General features: G+C 43.0%; 1 protein-coding gene across 3 annotated transcripts in view; it reads right to left on the bottom strand.

Annotated features, from left to right (window-relative positions):
- TSHR (thyroid stimulating hormone receptor) overlaps window positions 1–18,600 on the bottom strand; it is a 168,718-nt gene extending 150,118 nt beyond the window's left edge. For 2 of the 3 annotated variants that reach the window (XM_032624939.1, XM_032624940.1), the window contains exon 1: window positions 18,370–18,539. In XM_032624939.1, the coding sequence (XP_032480830.1) occupies window positions 18,370–18,539 (170 nt within the window). Of the gene's footprint in view, window positions 1–18,369 lie in introns of all 3 variants that reach the window. The other variant, XM_032624938.1, reaches the window with a different exon arrangement.
- Window positions 18,601–19,302: the final 702 nt, after the last annotated feature.

The following is a 19,302-nucleotide window of genomic DNA, read 5'->3' as shown; positions in this document are numbered from 1 at the left end:
GCTCATGGGCTCTAGAGTGCAGGCGCAGTAGTTGTGGCGCACAGGCTTAGTTGCTACACGGCATGTGGGATCTTCCCGGAGCAGGGATCGAACCTGTGTGCCCTGTATTGGCAGGAGGATTCTTAACCACTGCGCCACCAGGGAAGCCCCAACTTCTGGTTAATCTTGATGGTAATACACAGCCATCTGCATTGCTATTTTTATACTTTTATACGTGTAAATTATAATTTTAAAAAGTAAAGGATGAGTAAGAGTTAACCAGATAAAAAAGGAGTGCAGATAAAGAATGTTCCAGTAAGAAGGAATAGCCTGTGCAAAACTGCATAAGAGCAGCACAGTGCATACACATTCTAGACTATAAAAATAATGAAAAGTCGCTGAAATAATAGAAGTGACTGAAATGGAGGGAAACTGGTAAGAGATCTGCCTGAAAAGAGAAGCAGGGCCAGATCACACAGGCTTCATAAACCAAGCAGAGTTTGAAATTTCTCCTGAGAACAACGAAAACCAATAATGTATTTTAAACAGGGAACTGAGACCCCCATCCATAGTACATTTTAGACATCACTCTGACTGCTGCGTTTAATAAGGACAGAAGAATCTCCACTTACAGTGGTTCAGGTGGAAAACAACGGTGGTGGTGTGAACTTGCATGGCAGTAACGCGAATGAAATAGAGACAGATTCAAGAGATGTTTAGATTGGTAATGATTATGGATTGATATTAGGGATGTGTGAGAAGATAGTACCAAAGATACTATTATATGCTGTCTGTTTTGCATATCTGGGTAAATGGTGATCCACTCACTGAGATGAGTAGACAGAAAGGTAGTTTTGGCTAAGAAGAGAATGAGGTCACTTTGGGAAATATAAATGTTAGGAGTCTGTAGGATGTCTAAATAGGCATTTGGATGATATAGATCTAGTGCTCAGAAAATAGACTTGGCCTAAAAATCTGAAATTGCAATTCATTTAGCATCTCAATAGATGTACGAATTGGAGTGAACAAGACAGTTGGGGGCAAGTGTCCTATGAGAAGAGAACTTAATAAACAACATTGTTTAAATGATGGATGGAGAAAGAGAAGCTTGTAAGGAAAACCAGGGATGTGCAAACAGAAAAGATGAAAGAGAAAAATGGATGTGGCAGCCATGGAGACATGCCACTCCGATCACCTTGGAAGAAACAGCTTTCTATTTTGCTCTCAAGAGGCAGTTAGCTGCCAGCCTCCATCTGTAGCAAGTTCAGATTTGTCACAGAGTTTGAACCAATACCCACTCTTCCTGGGAAGCCCACAGCCAGTGACTGAGCATGGAAGAGGCATTAGAGCCTACCCTTTACACCCAATGTGGGGCTCCTCTAACAGGCAATCTTCACTCAAGAGCTCCCCACTGGGTTGGCTGGACTTTACGGTTAGCCCTCACAAGGGAACCATAATGCAGTCCCCTGGGGTTCTAGAGCAAGGCCGCACCATCTGCAGTACAGAAAAACAGCTCTTGGTAAGCTACCGGGCTCTCAGTCAAATGAGACTGAGCACTGGACCCTGGCAACCAAGAGGCCACACATCCTAAACTGTCCATCATGAGCTGAATTCTATAGGACTGGCTAAGTCAGAGCACCTGGCAGACTCAGCAGCAGTTAATCAGGTGGAAAGTGGTACATCCAAGAGCAAACCTGGGCAGGACTACAAAGCATGAGTAAACTGTCTGAACAGGTAACCCAGACCCTCAAGTCACCTACTAAGACTGCAGCACAGTCCCTTCCTTGTTCACACCTATGGCTGTATGAGGTCCCATATGAGAAGCTAAGGGAAAAACAAAAAGCCAGATCTTGGTCAATGGATCATTTGCTGGTGTGTAGATGTTGGTTCACTATGTCCACCCAAAATCGACATCAGCTGCAAGTGGAAGTGGCCTTGAAAGATAGCAGCAAGGGAAAATCTTCCTAATGGGTTCAATTCATGGAAAAGTGTTCAGAGATAAAAAATAGATATGGGGCTTCCCTGGTGGTGCAGTGGTTGAGAGTCCACCTGCCGATGCAGGGGACACGGGTTCGTGCCCCGGTCCGGGAAGATCCCACATGCAGCGGAGCGGCTGGGCCCATGAGCCATGGCCGCTGAGCCTGTGCGTCCGGAGCCTGTGCTCCGCAACGGGATGGCCACAACAGTGAGAGGCCCGCGTACTGCACAAAAAAAAAAAAAAAAAAAAAGATATGGATTTGTGAACAAATGGTTTGGCCATCTGGTCAGGGGCCTGGGAAGAAAAAGACTAGATAATGCAGCTGGGCAGCGACAGTCCACAGTCTTCAGCTACCGAAAGTCTGAGGTTATTCACTGCCTGAAACAGATGCGGCACCCTTGAGCCTCCGTCAGTTCCTGCCGCCAAGCACCACTCACTTCTGCAGCATTCAACACTATTCCCCGTGCTAACCCCCGCCCTCACTCCATGGGCACTCTGTGAGCCGTACCGGGGGGCAATCCCAGCCCCACACCCCACGTGGTGGCGCCTGGGCCAGGCTCCATACGATAAGTGCTGATGCTGTGTGCAAAAGAAGGGAGGTGAAGAGAAGACCCCAGGTGAAAGAAAATCAAAGATGTTCAGGATGCAGGGGGAAAAAGAAAAAGGAAAAGAAAGGAAAAGAAGAGGAGAGGGGAGGGGAGGGGGAAGAAAAGAAAGGAAAGGAAAAGAAAAGAAAGGAAAAGAAAAAAAAGAAAAGAAAGGAAAGGAAAAGAAAAGGAAAGAAAGGAAAAGACAAAGATGAGAAGGTTGAAGGGAAAAAAGTTTGGGCTAGATGGAGGAGAATGAATGAATATATGAGAAAGGGTGTAAAATGTGAAGACCTTTGTATCATATATTAATGACTGTCAGAAAGCTGCTACCATAGAAGAAACATTGAAATAACCAAGACAAAATCACTTGATCAATTGACAGTAGCCAGCCTTCATCATTGGCCACCCCAGAACTAGCATAAATGGAAAATTAACAGAGTGGAGACTACACGCCAATACCATAGACACCCCCCTGCCCCCCTCCACCCCACTTATCAAGGCTTATCTGGCCACTATCACCATTGAAAGTCCAGCTAGTTGGCAACAGAAATCAATGTGGCACTATTACTTGATAGCGCCACATGGCTGCTTGGTGACAAGTTGACCACATTGAGCCCTTTCTTCCTAGAAGGGCCAGTGGTTTATTGTCATAATAGTAGACATTATCAGTAACTGTTCACCTTTCCTTCCTCTAGAGCCTCAACCAGCACCACTATCTGAGAGATTTCAAAGTGTCTGATCCACAGGCATAGAATCTGATACAATAGAGCATCTGACAATGAGACCTACTTCACAGAGAAGGAGATAGGGAGGTGAGTCCATATCAGAGGATCCACTGGTCATATCAAGTACCATATAATCCAGAAGCAATTGATTTTACCGAGCAATGGTATAGCCTGCAAAAGGCACAACTTGTAGGCAATACTCCACCGTGATGGGGTACCATTATGCAGGTTACACATTGAATCACAAACCTCTATTTGGATGTTTGATCTATTAGGAAGAAAAATGGGCCTGGGAACCAAGCAGCCAAAGCAGGAGTATCTTCAGTTGCCTTTATATCCAATGACCCACTAAGGATCTTTGTGTTTCCCATCCCTACAATTCTTGGCTCTGCAGGGAACTTTAAACTATGACTGCTACCTAGGCATTTTGGAGTCCTTATGTCCAGGGAATCAGCAGACTAAAGGAGGAGTTAATATCTTGGCAAGAGTCAGTGATCCTGATCAGCAGGAAGAGGTAGGGCTGCTGTTCCACAGTGAGAGCAGAAGGGAATATGTGTGGAATTCAGCTGATCCATTTGGGCATATTGAAGTACTTGTTCCGTTATGACTAAAATGGACACGGACAGCAACGTTGACCCGAGAAGGGTATAGTTACCATGGGCTCAAACCCCTCAGGAATGAAAGCTTGGATCAGACAACTAGATCAGTCATCAAGACCAGCTGAGGTGAAAGCTGAGTGTGAGGGGAATTTAGAATGGACAGTGGAAGAGAGACTATAAATACCAGTTGTGATCCTGAGACCAACTGAGATCCAGTTGTGGAGGTGAGCACTCCATTCAAGAAAGCACTTGCTATTAAGCTGTAGGAGTGCAGCTGACATTCCTAACTGGCTCAGTATCTCAGTATCTGCCCTCATTGTACAATAGCAGCCCTACCTTAGATGATGATCAGAGAGCCACTTCGAGGCACCAGGCAATCAGAGTGTAAAGTGGAGGAATCCAAGGGAGATGGTCATCACTGCTACCAAAGGTTCAATCCAGGAAAGTTTCTAAAATGTCCACTGAATTTTTCAACATAGGTTGTTAGGCACTTTGGAAAAGAGATTTTTCAACTGAGTGATGGGGGCAGAAGCCAGATTTCACTAAGCTAAAGAATGAATAGGAAGTAAAAACATCAAGAGAGCAACTTGAGAAAACTCTTTATGAATATTTAGCTGTGACGGGAAGAAGGCAGGGAAGTAGGAGTGGTAGATGGACTAAAATGTGAGAACTATAGAGATGTTTTTAAGAAGACAGAGACTTGAGTGTGTTTGGAGAGCAGTGGAAAGGACCTGGGAGAGAAAGAGAGAGGAAAAAAAGTCTAGGGTGAAGAGACCAGGGAGCGTGGACACAGGTGGAGAGACTCCTCTTCCATTATTGTAAGAGTGGAGGAGGAAAGGATGGATGTGGATGCTTTTAAATTAAGTATTTAGTTGTTGTTGCTTTGTTTTTAGTCTAATTCCCTCAAAATCCCTATATGATACATCTATGTTCCCCAAAATATTTGATAAAGCATAACCCCCCATATTCTTACTCTGCTGAATGAGAAAGATAGTCCTTGAATAATGAAGAGCACCTTCTACACTTGAACAGTTACTTCCCTGGTCTACCCATCAGTTCTCCGAGGTAGGACAGAGCCATTCCTTGGTGTTCATTTAACAGATACAAAAAGTGAGACACAGAAAGATTAAGTGCCTTGCTAAAATATTCATGACTTATTGAAGGTCTCCTGACTTATGACCTCCATTTCTATTTATCACTCTTACTATATAGAGTTCTGTCACATAGTCATATAATCATTTACTTATTGCTCCAGAAACTTCCATCCTCTACTCTTCACTATGACTTTTAGCTGACATGGCTTTAACCACAATATTTCCCTCCATACTTTGCTGCTGTTGAAACTGAAGACATTGGATATAATATAAAAAGAAAGCATAGCCCCTCCAAGTCACTCTATTTTTTTTTTTTTTTTTTTGGCCATGAGATAACATACTTTCTGTAAAGTGCCCAGTTTCTTAAGAGTAGAAGGAATTCTTCATAAATACATTATAACTTCTATTGTCACATAGAACTGAATCAGACAGAACCTTAATGGATTCTTTCATGCTTCGTAGAGCACATTTCAGAGCTTCTGGCTTTGTTGTTTTAGATTCCAAGGACTGAGGATGGTTTTGAAATGGCAACTTGGTTATGCTACATAAGAAGGCCAGCCAAGCATTAAATAGGGGCATCTGGAGAGTTTGGAAACACTAACAAGCCTTTCAGCCAAACTCTGACACAGAACAGATAAACCCTTCCTAGAGATTTATGGGTCTTATTGGGACAGAGACCCTCCCAGCTAGAATTTCAGTCACTTTACCCTACTAAGCGTAACTTCTCGGGCATGAATATCTCGGGAAGAAGATAAGAAATCTTGTAAATCTTTAAACTGTCCCTTTTGCACAGTGGACAAGTGTTTGCTCTTCTTAATAAAGCTGTACAACCCTCAAGCCAAACAGCCGCTGAATGGTCCCTGCATGGAAGCCTGACCTCCCTGAGGCAATATAATACCCACATCAAGGGTTAAATTAGGCCAGATCTCACAGGCTCTCAGACCCACTACTGCATTAGTGATAACAGTTAACCTGTGATCAAGGCTTTATTCTGGTTTATCACGTATTTCGCGTACATGCTACTAGCATAACCTCACGTGATCCTCATAACCACTCCATGATGTGGGTACAGCACAACTTACTAGCTTGTTCATCCTGTGAGTTGAGCAAATAGAGTCTTCCACACAGTGAGTTGATGGAGAGCTAGGATTTGACCATACAGCTTCTGCCTCCAAGTCCAGAGCAGGTCGGGAAGAAATAGCTGAGAAGTAAACTCTGGTAAACATAAGGGGAAGAATAATCTACTTCTCTCATTAACCTTTTTTTAATTCTTAGCAAATTTCCTTTATTGGCATATTGGTTAAAAATTTTTAATGGAGATGGAAAATAGTATTAAAAGAAACACCATTACAAATGGGATACTGTTTGATTTCTGCAGCTTCCCTATAACAGAGGGAAGTCCTTTGCATAAATATTGGCTCTTAAAAGGGTTAGAGTTATGGATAATGGCTCATGCATTGCTATTAAGTCACCTCTTTGTAGAAGTGTTGACTAAGATTGCTGTGGGATCCAGAAGGGATAAGAGCATGGTGTTCCTCAGCCAACTGGCTAGAAACACTCTCCCTCACAAGATGGGTATTCTTAAAACCTTTTGACATGGGAAAGTCATTTTGTAGCTCTAAGCCTCTGAGAATAAGTATGGACATTTTTGGTGTTCAGATTATTATATCTAAGGTGTAAGGTGTTTAGACAAGGGGTGGGGGTCCTTTTTATACAGGTGTGTTAGAAATGAACCTGTATGAAAAATCTTGAAAGTAAACAAAGCTTGGCCTTTTACATCTCCTTTTGCACTGGGCCACTCGTCTGATCACCCACATTCTTTCTATCCCTACAACGTGGGTGAAATGTGAAAACATGAAGTAAAAGAAGCCAGACACAAAGGTCACATATGTATGATTCCATTTATATAAAATGTCTAGAAAAGGTAAATCCATAGAGACAGAAAACAGATTAATGGTTGCCAGGGGCTATGTGGAGAGGGGGAATGGCGAGAGACTGCTTAATCGGTACAGGATCTCCGTTAGAGATGATGAAAAGAGTTTGGAACTAGAGGTGATGGCTGTACAACACTATGAACGTACTAAATACTACTCGGTGCACTGTGTGAATTTCACCTCAATTAAGAGAGGGTGGTGGGGAGTTATTTAGGAAGAGAACTACGGACTAGTAGAGAGAGCCTTGGATTTAGAGTTAGGACACCCGAGTTCGAATACCCTTTCACTTAAACTCGTTGTGACATAAAAGATAAGAGAGATGACATTTCTAGGTCTCAGATTCCTCGTTTGAGTCAAACATCTACCTCACAGAGCTACCATGAGTCCTAAGTGAAAATATCATATGTGAAAACACATAGCATGGGGCTGGACACAGAGTTCACACACAGAACATAATTCAACAAAAGAAAATAACATAACGTTGATAGGCTTTTTAAGGCAGTACACAGAACTCCTTTAATTCCTATTATTGCTCAAACTGTTATGATGTAATAAAAGTAACTTGGATTAATAAACCATAGTAGATAAAAATCATGGCAATTTTCAGAAATCCAAACGCTCTGAAGAACTAGTTGTTTTTGAAACTCAAGTTTTCTGGCATCAAGGCATTAATTTAACCCTAAAAATTACCGTTACGGCAAATTCTTCACTCTAATACTGCTTGACCTACATCAAGAGGTACTCTATTTCATTAATTTAAGATGCACATTTTTGGAAAAAAAACTTTAATATCTCTGAGACCAGGAGTCTATTGATTGAAAGGGAGGCTGGATCACCCTAAGGAAATTTCTACAATGCCAGCCTAGAGGTGATGTTCAACTACCAGGTGGACAAGATGACCCATTCTATGGTGCAGTGAACATGAATGAAACGGCCATGGTGACAGGGACTGAAGCCAAACATGGGCTCCTTTTCATCACAGCTAGTCAAGATACTGCCTCTGTAAAATCCCGACCTGCCAACAGCAGAGCCCTATGCTGCAACCTTGATAAGGTAAATTTCCCCAGAAAACAGCCAGCCATTTGGTGGCAGTTTGGTTACACTGGACCCTTTCCACCCTGTAGAAAATAGTGATTCATTTAAAAAAGAATTTTTACTTTAGATTTCGGTTTGCCTTCCCTGACCTCAACACATCCACCAGAACCACTATTCAAGGGCTTATAAAATGCTTGATCTACCAGTAGGAAATCCTGCACAATACCGCAACAAGCGACTTGTGCAACAGTGCAATACAACCCTCAACCAAGAGACACATTTCATGACAGAGGAGGCACAACAAAGGGTGCATGACCGCCATATCCACTAGTCCTACCATCGTGCAGAAGCAGACTGCCTAATAAAATGAGGGACTGACCCGTTAAAGGCTCAGCTAAGGTTCCAACTTGGAGACTAAGTCCTGCAGGGTTGGGGATCTGATCTAATGAAGTATACACACTGAACCAATAGCCATTGTATGCTATTATGTTCTTTACAGCTAGAATACCTGGGTCCGAGGACCTAGGGGAGTTGGTAGGATTGGCCCTTCTCACCATCACCACAGTGACCTACTTCCAGAATTTGAACTTCTCAATTCCTGCCAGATTAGAGGTCCTAGTTCCTGGATGGACAGATAACTTCCACAGAGTAAAACACAGGGGGCCTGATGCTATAATAACCACCTGGTCATTTGGGCTCCTTGTACCAGTGGATGAATAGGAAAATAAAGGAGTTTCTCCACTGATGGGAATAACAGAACCAGGAGAAACTGGGGTGGCTGCTACACATTAGCAGCTGCAAGGAGTATGTCTAGAACCCAGGAATTTCACTGGGACATACCTTGGTTCTTCTATGGCCAGTGATAATGGTGAATGAGAAAATGGGGCGACTATAGTTGAAAAGGGCAAGGCAACTAAGGGTTTAGAACACTTGGAGGTGCAAGTCTGGGTCCTACCACTAGGCAATCACCCCAGCCAGTCAATGTGCTGTCCGAAGGAGAAAGAAATCTAGAATTGGAGTTGCAGAGAGATGATAACTATCAATTACAAGCTTGGGATCAAACACAACAGAGAAGACTTTAGCTCATGTCAGAAACTCTCCTGCATTATGTCTTTGCAAAGATTGCATCTTGAAGGGAGTGGCAGATTGGACTTGTATCCTCCTCTCTCTCAGGAAAGAAGGGCATATCATTCCTACAAAACTGCAGATAACATATTTTCGTATGGGAGCAGGATATAATGGAAATCTTGGGCAGATTCTGAGTGGTGCAAAGAGTGAACTACATTGGAGATCTCTTATACCTCACTTGAGATCCTCTCAGCCTTACATGCCTCCTACTCTAGCCATTCCGCAGCCACCGGTTCATGCAGAAGCCAGCTGGCTTCACCCAGGTGCACCCTGACAGTGCTGCATCTCAGCCCTGCATCATGCTCCTCTCGCCTTCCACCCCGGGGCTTTTCTGTTAATATCTGGAAACTCTTATATCATCCATGCATAAGAAACCCGGAAGGTTGGTGAGTTAACACCCTGACGTATGGGGGGTATTTTTTTTCATGCGATTTTTCTTGGGGGGGGGTGATTAAAAATCCTTACTAGCTTCTTATCTCACTCAGAAAACAAACAAATAAATATTTATTTATTTTTTACACACACACACACACAAATACCTTATAATGATCTATAAAGTAATCATGATCTATAACTGCTCTGATGTCATTTCCAACAACTCTTTCTGCTCCAGCAACATTTCTCTTCTTGTTACTTCTTAAACATATTATGCGTGTTCTTCTCCTGTCCCCCCGACTCTGGGTCTTTGCATTTACTCAGAATGCCCCCCAACCAGATACCAGCCTGGCTTGGTTTTTTTTAGATCCTTCAGGTCTTTATCCAAATGTCACCTTCTCAGTGGGGCCTTCTCTGACCATTTCAAATGCAACTTCCGGCATTCCTCCTCCCCCTTCCTTTATTCTTCTCCATTATACTTATCACATTCTATGTGTTTTCCTTATTTATTTATTAATTTATTTTCGGTGGCTATTTCCCCTGCTAGAATGTAAGGTCAAGGAGGTCATTTATTATATATCTCCAATGCCTAGAATGGTATTTACATTTAATAGGTGATCAATGAATATTTATTGAAAAAAGAAAGAAGAAAGGAAGGAAGAATAACTAACTAGAACAAAATGCCATCTATCTAGAGGTAAGATTTCTGGTCATCTCAAATCTCTGGACCATGGCCATGAAGCCAGAAATAATTGAAAAAGGTGCTGAGAAGGAAACAGAGCAGTCACCCAGCCCATTAAGGACTCTGTCACAGGAAAGCCCCTCACTGACACCCTCCCTTTAGAGCCTATTTATTCTCAAGTCCACATCCTTCACCCAAAGTTAGCCTTCTAGTTTCCCAGCTCACAAAAAGATTGAAATAACAAAATACAGAGTGACCTGGCAATAAGAAGAGACGATTTCAATCCTCTAACTGGAGTTGAGTAATTACGATAACACACGGGTGTGGGTAAAATTAAGCTAATGCTTGTAAAATGTAAACCAAAAGCTTATGTATCATATAAATACAAAGATTGTGGTTTTGAAAGAAAAACTGGGACACAGTGAGCTCTTCCCAGGAGCAAAAGGGGTGTGGGGAGTTTAGTTAAGATGAAATATTTGAATTTCTGGACTATTGTGGTGGTGCAAAACCTACGCCATATTTACATGTCACTACGTTAAGAGAGTAATATTTATAAGATGCTTTAAAAATCACAAATGCCTGCTCTGTAATTTTAAGAAAAGAATCTGTTTTGAACATTTCCAGAACACCCTAAATGATCTTAAGGATTCATACAAGAATGAAGCAAAGTAAGTAGTGTCTGACATCTAAATGGAATCCTTTAAAATCCAATTTGTAGCTTTGAACAAATGGGACCATTTTGCCCATACTTGAAACTTTCTTCAATGATTTTTTAATTGCAGGAATGAAGGGCTAAAGAGTAATGAAGCACACTGGCCAGCTTCAGTGCAAAGGGAAACAGGGTCAGTGTGGAGGAGTTGATGCCAGACATGAGGTATTAGACACTTGTAAGATCTGTTTTTAAACTATTGGCTTGAAGAATAGCCACATTCAGTGAACTTCTGTGTGAAAAGCCTATTCAAAGGACAGGCTAAGTGTGAGGCATAAAAAAGTAACCATACTAATGTATTCAGGAGAAAATATATCACATTCAACGATCAAGACTTTTTTTGTTGTTTAAATATGTGTTTAAGCATTCTTTGTAGCAAAATAAAAATGTTTATAATAAAAAGAATTATAGGTGATACCAAATGTATACTTACAGTTACACAAAAATGCCAAATTATGCCAAAACAGAATTTCTTTGGAGGTCAAGAAACCTCCAAAGATTTTCATTGAAAAATCTGAGAAGAATTATAGACTCTCTCAGCAATGCCCTAATGTTCTTGTATACAAATTTTTACATTATCACAGATTCCCAGGAGGCCAACCACAGACCCCTAGGAAGCCCATGAACCTCTGGTTAATAAATCTTTTTTTTTTTAATTTTTATTGGAGTATGGCTAATGATGCGTTAGCCTCCACTGCACAACAAAATGAATCAGCCATACACATACAGACATCCCCTCCCTTTTGGACCTCCCTCCCATTTAGGTTACCACAGTGCATCAGGTAGAGTTCTCTATGCTATACAGTATGTTCCCATCAGTTGTCTATCTTATACATAGTATCAATAATGCATATATGTCAACCCCAGTCTCCCAGTTCCTCCCACCCCACCCCTTTCCCCTTTGGTATCTGTACATTTGTTCTCTACGTCTGTGTCTCCATTTCTGCTTTGCAAATAAGATCATCTATACCATTTTTCTAGATTCCACATATATGTGTTATTATATGATATTTGCTTTTCTCTTTCTGACTTAGTTCACTCTGTATGACACTCTCTAGGTCCATCCACGTCTCTGCAAATGACCCAATTTCGTTCCTTTTGATGGCTGAGTAATATTCCATTGTATATATGTACCACATCTTCTTTATCCATTTTTCTGTTGATGGATATTTAGGTTGCTTCCATGTCCTGGCTATTGTAAATAGTGCTGCTATGAACATTGGTGTGCATGTGTTTTTTTGAATTATGGTTTTCTCTGGGAATAAATCTTAACCCGAAGGGTAAAAAGCATACCTTGTACAACCAAGAAACATTAAAATAATCAAATAGATCATTTTAATTTCTCAGCTCTGGAGGGGGAAAAGCTATTTCAATTAATTGACTGATAAATTCAGGTAAAGTTCACTCATTTAACAACACATTTTAAGTAGTGTGAATTTGTTTTCTATGTCTACTACTTTATCAGAGCTGATATACGAAGACAGACTTAGACCCAGGGGCAGGTGACATAACCAGCTATTCTGGACCCAGGTCTCTGAGAACAGGACTGAATGGGCTTGGCCTCTCCAGAGCTGGTCTGATCATGGAGCTCTTACACACAGCACTGCCTCCCAAACTACTTCTTCACTGGCCTCCTTCAGTGCCTGCCATTCCGTGCATCAAGGCACTTCTGTGGATCAAGTGACGGGGATATTCAAATACAGAGATGCATTAACCTGAAGGTACAAGGAAATAACTCCGGGAAGGTATATAAGAAGCCACATGAAAAACAAATACGTGATGGAAAAGAATTTAAAATTTTAGTAATTTTTTGGAAGTTAAATTTAAAAAATAAACCAAAGACTTCGAAGGAATGTCCTGCTTGCCCTGGATTCCTTCTGAGTGTCCCAGCTATCCCAGGGGCCCTGCTCCACTTCCTCTTGCTGAGGAGCCCTACATTTGGGGAGTTTAGAAAGCACTGGGGTAGTTAATTTCTTGGGGGTGGCAGTTCAAAGGATCTTCATCAACAGGCCTTTAGTAATATGAACAAACAATGAGAGATGTGGATGTCACTTCAGTATCTAAAGAAGTAGTGTCCCAGATAGCCAGGAAAAATATGTGACACCAAAAATGATAAAGGGAGACCTCTTTCCTCTTCCTACCCCCAGCAGCTAGGACACAGCAGGTAACCTGCACCAGATAATCAGTTGCTCTCACATAGGACATCATTCTCTGGCTGGTGATTCAAAGAGGCAGGGACAATTGAGAAATTAGTTATGGCAGCACACAGATAGTCCAGCAGCTATACAACTGGGTGCCCAGCACCACAGATGTTCTGTGGCTGTGATCACGGTATTGTCCATGGAGTTGTTCCAACCAGATGGTTGGCGGTGGTTCCAACTTCCTGCCTGCTGTGGGCCTTGGCCTATTTTCAAAGCCTGGTTCTACGATGATTCTGTAAATTATATGTAATTCTTTCAAAATATTTCTTTTCTCCTTAAGCTAGACACAGCGGGTTTTCTGTTACTTACCAATGAAAACCTTGACTGATATACACACACACATACTCACACAGAATAACAGAGAATAAATCACAGAGCCTGGAAGTGTGAAGTGAAGCTGCTTTTATAAGACACAAAGTTTTGGTCCATGTTTGGACAGGATATGGGTGCTGAAGCAGAGGGCTTCTCTTTAGGTTGAAGCCAAATGTTATTCAGGTTATGACTGCTAATTGTAACTGAAGTAATTGTGAAATGTAGAATTAATCCACATTTCCCTAAGTGTAAAACAGGTGTGATTTGGAGATACTTGAGATTATTTTAGGTGGAATGCCCACATGGCTTTAAATAATATTGAATCACACAGTGAGAAAGTGATTCCCTTTTCCATTGTCCTTCAGTCTATCTGACACCACCAAGGATTGGTGGACTGATATCTCTTTGATATTTCTTGAACACTTATTAAACTTCCTTTATAACAAAGAGAAGGCAGCCTCAGGCTCAGAACATTCAAAGACAATAGTCTCAAGCTAGAATAGAATTACATTTATGTTTTAATTGTATTTAGTTTTCTAGTTACCCCCTATTTAGAGCAAGGCATGCTAATTTTCCATTTATAGTCACAATATAAGCCTTCTAAACAGATTTCTTTTAGTTGAAGAAGTGAGTCAACCTAAAAATATTGAGTAAATAATAGCACGGGTAGAACACAGAGAAGGCAAAAATCCTGAAGATGGTGAGTTACCATCTTCAGTATAGAAGACACCAGGGCAGGCCATCAATTAGAGACACAGATACAGAATGCAAATGACTAAAAACTGAAGCAAAATCCAGAACCCAAAAACAATAGCTACAACTCTTTCAGAAACATTTCTGAAGGCACACAAGTGCGTGATGGACAAACCACTACTTCACTGAAGCCCTAGACTCTGGAAGGTGGGGGATGGAGGGGGTGGAGGCAATGATTGTCACCATCATAAAACTAAAAGCAGGTGGGTTAAAAGGACAAGGCAAGGTAAGGCAGCACTTTCTTGAGGAAGAATCCACAGAAATCCAGAACAGCCGTCTAACCTCATCTACCTCCTCATTCAGAGAAGGGATGGTCTCTTATACATAGAAGTAGCAAATGGCAACTCTCTGAATGAGAGTGATGGGTCAATCTTGTTATCCTTGGTGTTAAGGTAATATGATCTATAATTACACATGAAAACTTAAATTTTATTCTTCTTGCTTCATTAACGTTCCCTTAAATCAGTACTTCTCAATTGGAAGGAGCAATTTTTTCAGGCTACCTGTGTATCAAAGATTCTAGAATGTTCCACCAGGGAGTAGGGATACCAGCTCTCCCTCACTTCTCACCTAGTTAGAACCACTGTTATAAAGAGTATATCATGCCCATTTGGGGGGGGGGAAGTGGAAGAAAAGATTCAGAACCACTGTTTCAGTGGGAGCCATAAACAGTATAACTCCCACCCAGCCCACGTGACAGGTGTCTGGGTGGTGAAGAAAGATGCAATCTCTTTACCTTTCAGCACCATACTATGTGGACAGAAGGTAAGGGTTAGGGAAAATTGCACCATAGTAATTTGTAAAATGGCTAGGCAATGGTTAAACAGCATCTGTATTTGGAATAGGGGTTACCACTCAGAACAGGTTTTTAATGACAAGGATCTGGTTTGCTCCAGCAGGGAAGGCCTTGTACGATAGATGTAGTCTTTCTTTTCCTCCCTCTGTCCCAATCCTCCCTCCCAATTTCTTCTTTCCCTCCTTCTTTATTTCCTTGTTTTATTTTCCTCTTACCCTCCCATTTTCTGAGTTACTGCATATTTCTAGGGACAATAGCCCCCAAGGTTATCTGTGGCTTATTGGACATCACTAGCTTTCAAACTTTTCTCTCCAAAGCCTCACGACCATACTGGGGAAGAGCTGGCAGGGTGAGACCCATTTTCCTCTGAAAGCAGGGGGCTCAGCGTGCAGCTCTGCAGTATTTCACATCCTGGCAGTACCGCTTACAAGTTGTGTGACATTGAGCAAATAGCTTCATTTCTGTCGTGCCTCAGTTTTCTCATCTATAAAATGAGAGTAATAAAATCGTCTACTAGATTGGATATTTTGAGGATTCAATGGTATAAAGTACTGAGAACAGGAATAAGCACGGTATGATTGTTAGCTTTACATATTTGACTTCTCTCATAAGTTTTCCTTTCACAGAAGAATTCTACTGCCCCCAAAAGATTTGAAAATCATTCTGCTACTTTTGCCCAGGGCTGTGGTCATTGTTCAAATTAGCATGCTCTTTAACCTATACTTTTCATCAATTTTCTCTTCTCTATCTCAGGATAACTTCATTCTTCAGAATAGCTCCCCTCCTGCCCTCCCTCTCCCCACCTTCCCACTGTTTTCAAGGTCAGATTCTCCCCACTACTGTCTTTATCCAGTGATTCAGTGGATTCCCTCAGACTATTCTCATTGCATCACAGGCATCAGAAAGAACCCAATGGAACCCTCCCTTTTACCCTGAAGGAAACTTGGGTCCTGCCACATAAATTATCTCACCTAATTTCACAGTTAGTGAGACAGGGAGGAAGAGATGTGTATCCTGACTCTGATTTCATTGCTCTTTCTCTGACACTACTTGTCTCATCCCTTGGTGGAACTATACACAGAATGATTCCAGCTCCCCTTCCACTGCCAGAGCCACATTTCTCTTCAATGACTCTTGAAGTTCTGCTCCCTTTAAAGAAGTCTCTGAAGTCGTGATGTCTCTGGCCTTCTTTCTCCCCCCACACAGCGGACAATCTGAGACCAGCATATTTGTTTGTTCTTTCATTCACCTAACAAGCTTTTTTTTGAGCATCAGAGTAGTTCCAGAGTTGAATGACAGGGTCCCTGTGTTAGAGAAGCTCACGTCCTGCTTAGACAGGCACTCAAAGAAATATCAAGTTACGGAAAAGCTGTGTGTAAGGGCTAGGACAGGGTGAATGCACAGAATGTTGTGGAGAAGGTAGCTCACCCAGCCTAGGGGTCATGGGCCAGGAGACGCTTCCTGAAGGAGTTGACACCTAATCTGGACCTTGGAGTAGGCATTAGCCAGATGAAGAAAAGGGAAAAGTCGCTTTAGGCAGAGGGAAGAGAATGTGGAAGGGAAGGCCTAGGCAGTTAGTTGTGAGAGCAAAGAACTTTGGGGAAAGTGCCAGAAATTCTGTTCAGTGGGAGTGAAAAGTGTGACAGAGTAGGAGCCATGAGGTTTGAAAGACTGGGCTACGTCTGAAAGGATCTTGTAGGTTGTACAAAAGAGTTTTATCATGGGAGACATGGGGAGCCAATGCAGGGGTTTAATCAAGAGGATAAGAACGTATTTTATTCTGTAGTGGCAGCATGGAGATCTTCGTTGCTGCACGCAGGCTTTCTCTAGTTGTGGCAAGCGGGGGCTGCTCTTCGTTCTGGTATGCGGGCTTCTCACTGCAGTGGCTTCTCTTGTTGCGGAGCACGGGCTCTAAGCGTGCGGGCTTCAGTAGCTGTGGCTCGCAGGCTCTAGAGCGCAGGCTCAGTAGCTGTGGTGCACAGGCTTAGTTGCTCCACCGCATGTGGGATCTTCCCAGACCAGGGCTCGAACCCGCGTCCCCTGTATTGGCAGGCGGATTCCTAACCACTGCACCACCAGGGAAGCCCGTGAATGAATGTTATTCACTGGATGTTATTACACTAATTGACCCAGGTGAGATAAGAAACTGAGATATCGCGGCATAGAAATATAACCCGTGTCCAAAACGTTCATAACCCACTGTTGAATGTCCCTATGAGCTGAATTCTTGAGGAAATCTTAAATACAACTTCACCATTGCTTTTCACTTACCTACATTTTCTTTAATAACCTGAGCTTTTGTACCTTAACTGGGTTTAACCAGTTAAGTAAACAGTAAAACCAGATTGTCTTACTATTCTTTCCTACTGTTCTATTTCTAATCACCCAAGAAAGCCTTCTTCCCTTGTTTACAATTATCCTTTCAATCGTTGATTTCAACATCTGTTAAGGAACAGATGTACACAAAACTCATTTAACATCAAGTTTCTAATCTGGTAACATTTAACACGCAGATAAAAATGTACTTTATGAAATTTCATCTCTTTATACCTCTATATACCTCTACCATGCCAAACCCAAAGGAGGTTTTTGGATGCACTACATCAGTGGGTATCTCACATTTGAGTAAATACCTCAGATACTTCATACAAAGTGAATTCCAGACAAAGTATAAAGGATATTCAGTTGACCGTCCATCTGGGCAGGTTTCATATCTGCAGATTCAACCAACACTGGATTGAAAATATTTGGGGGAACAAAATTCCAGAAGGTTCCAAAAAGCATAACCTGGATTTGCCACACACTGGCAACTATTTACATAGCATTTACATTGTATTAGGTATTATAAGTCATTTAGAGATGATCTAAAGTATACAGGAGGATGTGCATAGGTGATATGCAAATGCTATACTTGAGCATCCTCTGATTTGAGTGTACACAGGGGTCCTGGAACCAATCCCCCATGTATACCGAGGGACGACTGTGTTTTTAAAAGAGCCCTGATTAAATTTCTGTCAACTGTTTGATGAACGAAGAGACCTGCTAAGATAATTTCCCATCTAGAAAGATTAAAAGTTGAAACCCCCCCTTTTTTTTTTGCAATTTTCATCACCCAAAACAAGATCAAAAGGATCCGTTTTTAAGTTGCTATTAATCTTATTTACATCTTAAGTAAAATTAAGATTCAGCCAGGGCTGGGAGTAGGCAAAGTGCAGAACAGCAGCTCTTTAGAAAGAACAACTCTCACTTTTCATCTTGTACAAAAATTTCGTTAACTTTTTCTGTGTTATGAGTAACTCGAGCGTCAGCAATCCCACGTTTGGTCGATGGAGTTTTTACTCATTGCGCGCGCGCGCGCGCGCGCACACACACACACACACACGCACACGCACACACACAACCCTCTCAAGCTCTTTTTGTGCACTTCCATCCACCTTTTCCAGCCCTGAGTCCTCCCCTCTCCTCTCCCAGGTACTCACAGGGTCTGCGTACTAGGCGGTAAGCTGGGGATGCGGTGGATACCCTTGCAGGTGACTCTGAAGTCGTCCTCCTGGTGGCATTTGCAGGGCGGAGAAGGACACCCTTTCCCCCTCAGGCTCCTGGGCAGGACAAGAAGCAGCGCCAGCTGCAGCAGGGGCGTCGGTTTCATTGTCCTCGGGGCTCCGATGCTATGTCTTCATCCTCCACTATCGCCTCATTCTCAGCCCTCTGCGCCTCGGGTTCCCTCAGGCTGAAGGAGGGCGGGAGGGGTGGGAGGAAGGAGAAATCGATGGGGTCGTGACTTCAGCACCAAAGAGGAGGCTGGAGAGGCGAAAGAAGAGGCTCTCAAGTGCTCCGTTTCCCTAGGCAACCCTCCACCCAAACAAGCTTACGTACTTCACTTTCCTTGCCCCATGCCACTCCCGTCTGTTGCCTGACAATCAGCGCCGGTCCAGGCTGTCCCCTCTGCTCTCCAACCTGCCTCACGCACCCCTCCCATTACTTCCCTCCAAAACCTAGTTTACACGCCCCCTCCTTTCCTTGGCTCTAAACCCAACGGGTCACCTCTTCCCATGGGTGGGTAGCCTTTCGAAAGCGCTGCCTGTCGGGATCCATCCGCACGCACCCCCTATCCAGAGAAAGTTGCAGCGGAAAGGACCGTCCCGGGACGGACGCCGGTGCCGCAGAACTTCAGCTCCTCCTGGCCTAGGACGCCTCTGCTGAGGGTCGGAGGCGGGCACACGTGGCTTGCCAGCCCGAGGTGCGGCCGAGGCCGGGGCGCGACACCCACGGCGGGATCCTCACGGCTCCCCAACTTCAGCGCAAACCTTGACCTCTGGCGGCGCGCAGCCATTAGCGCAGAAATCGCCGCGGGGAGCCGTCTGGCGGCGTTCGGCGGCGTCCGGCTCTCACTGGCGCGCGCGGACTCGGCG

The sequence above is a fragment of the Phocoena sinus genome, chromosome 2 (genome assembly GCF_008692025.1).
Source record: "Phocoena sinus isolate mPhoSin1 chromosome 2, mPhoSin1.pri, whole genome shotgun sequence".
NCBI classification, from domain to species: domain Eukaryota; kingdom Metazoa; phylum Chordata; class Mammalia; order Artiodactyla; family Phocoenidae; genus Phocoena; species Phocoena sinus.
Note: the sequence above shows the minus strand (reverse complement) of the source record. Positions and strands in the feature narration are given on the sequence as shown.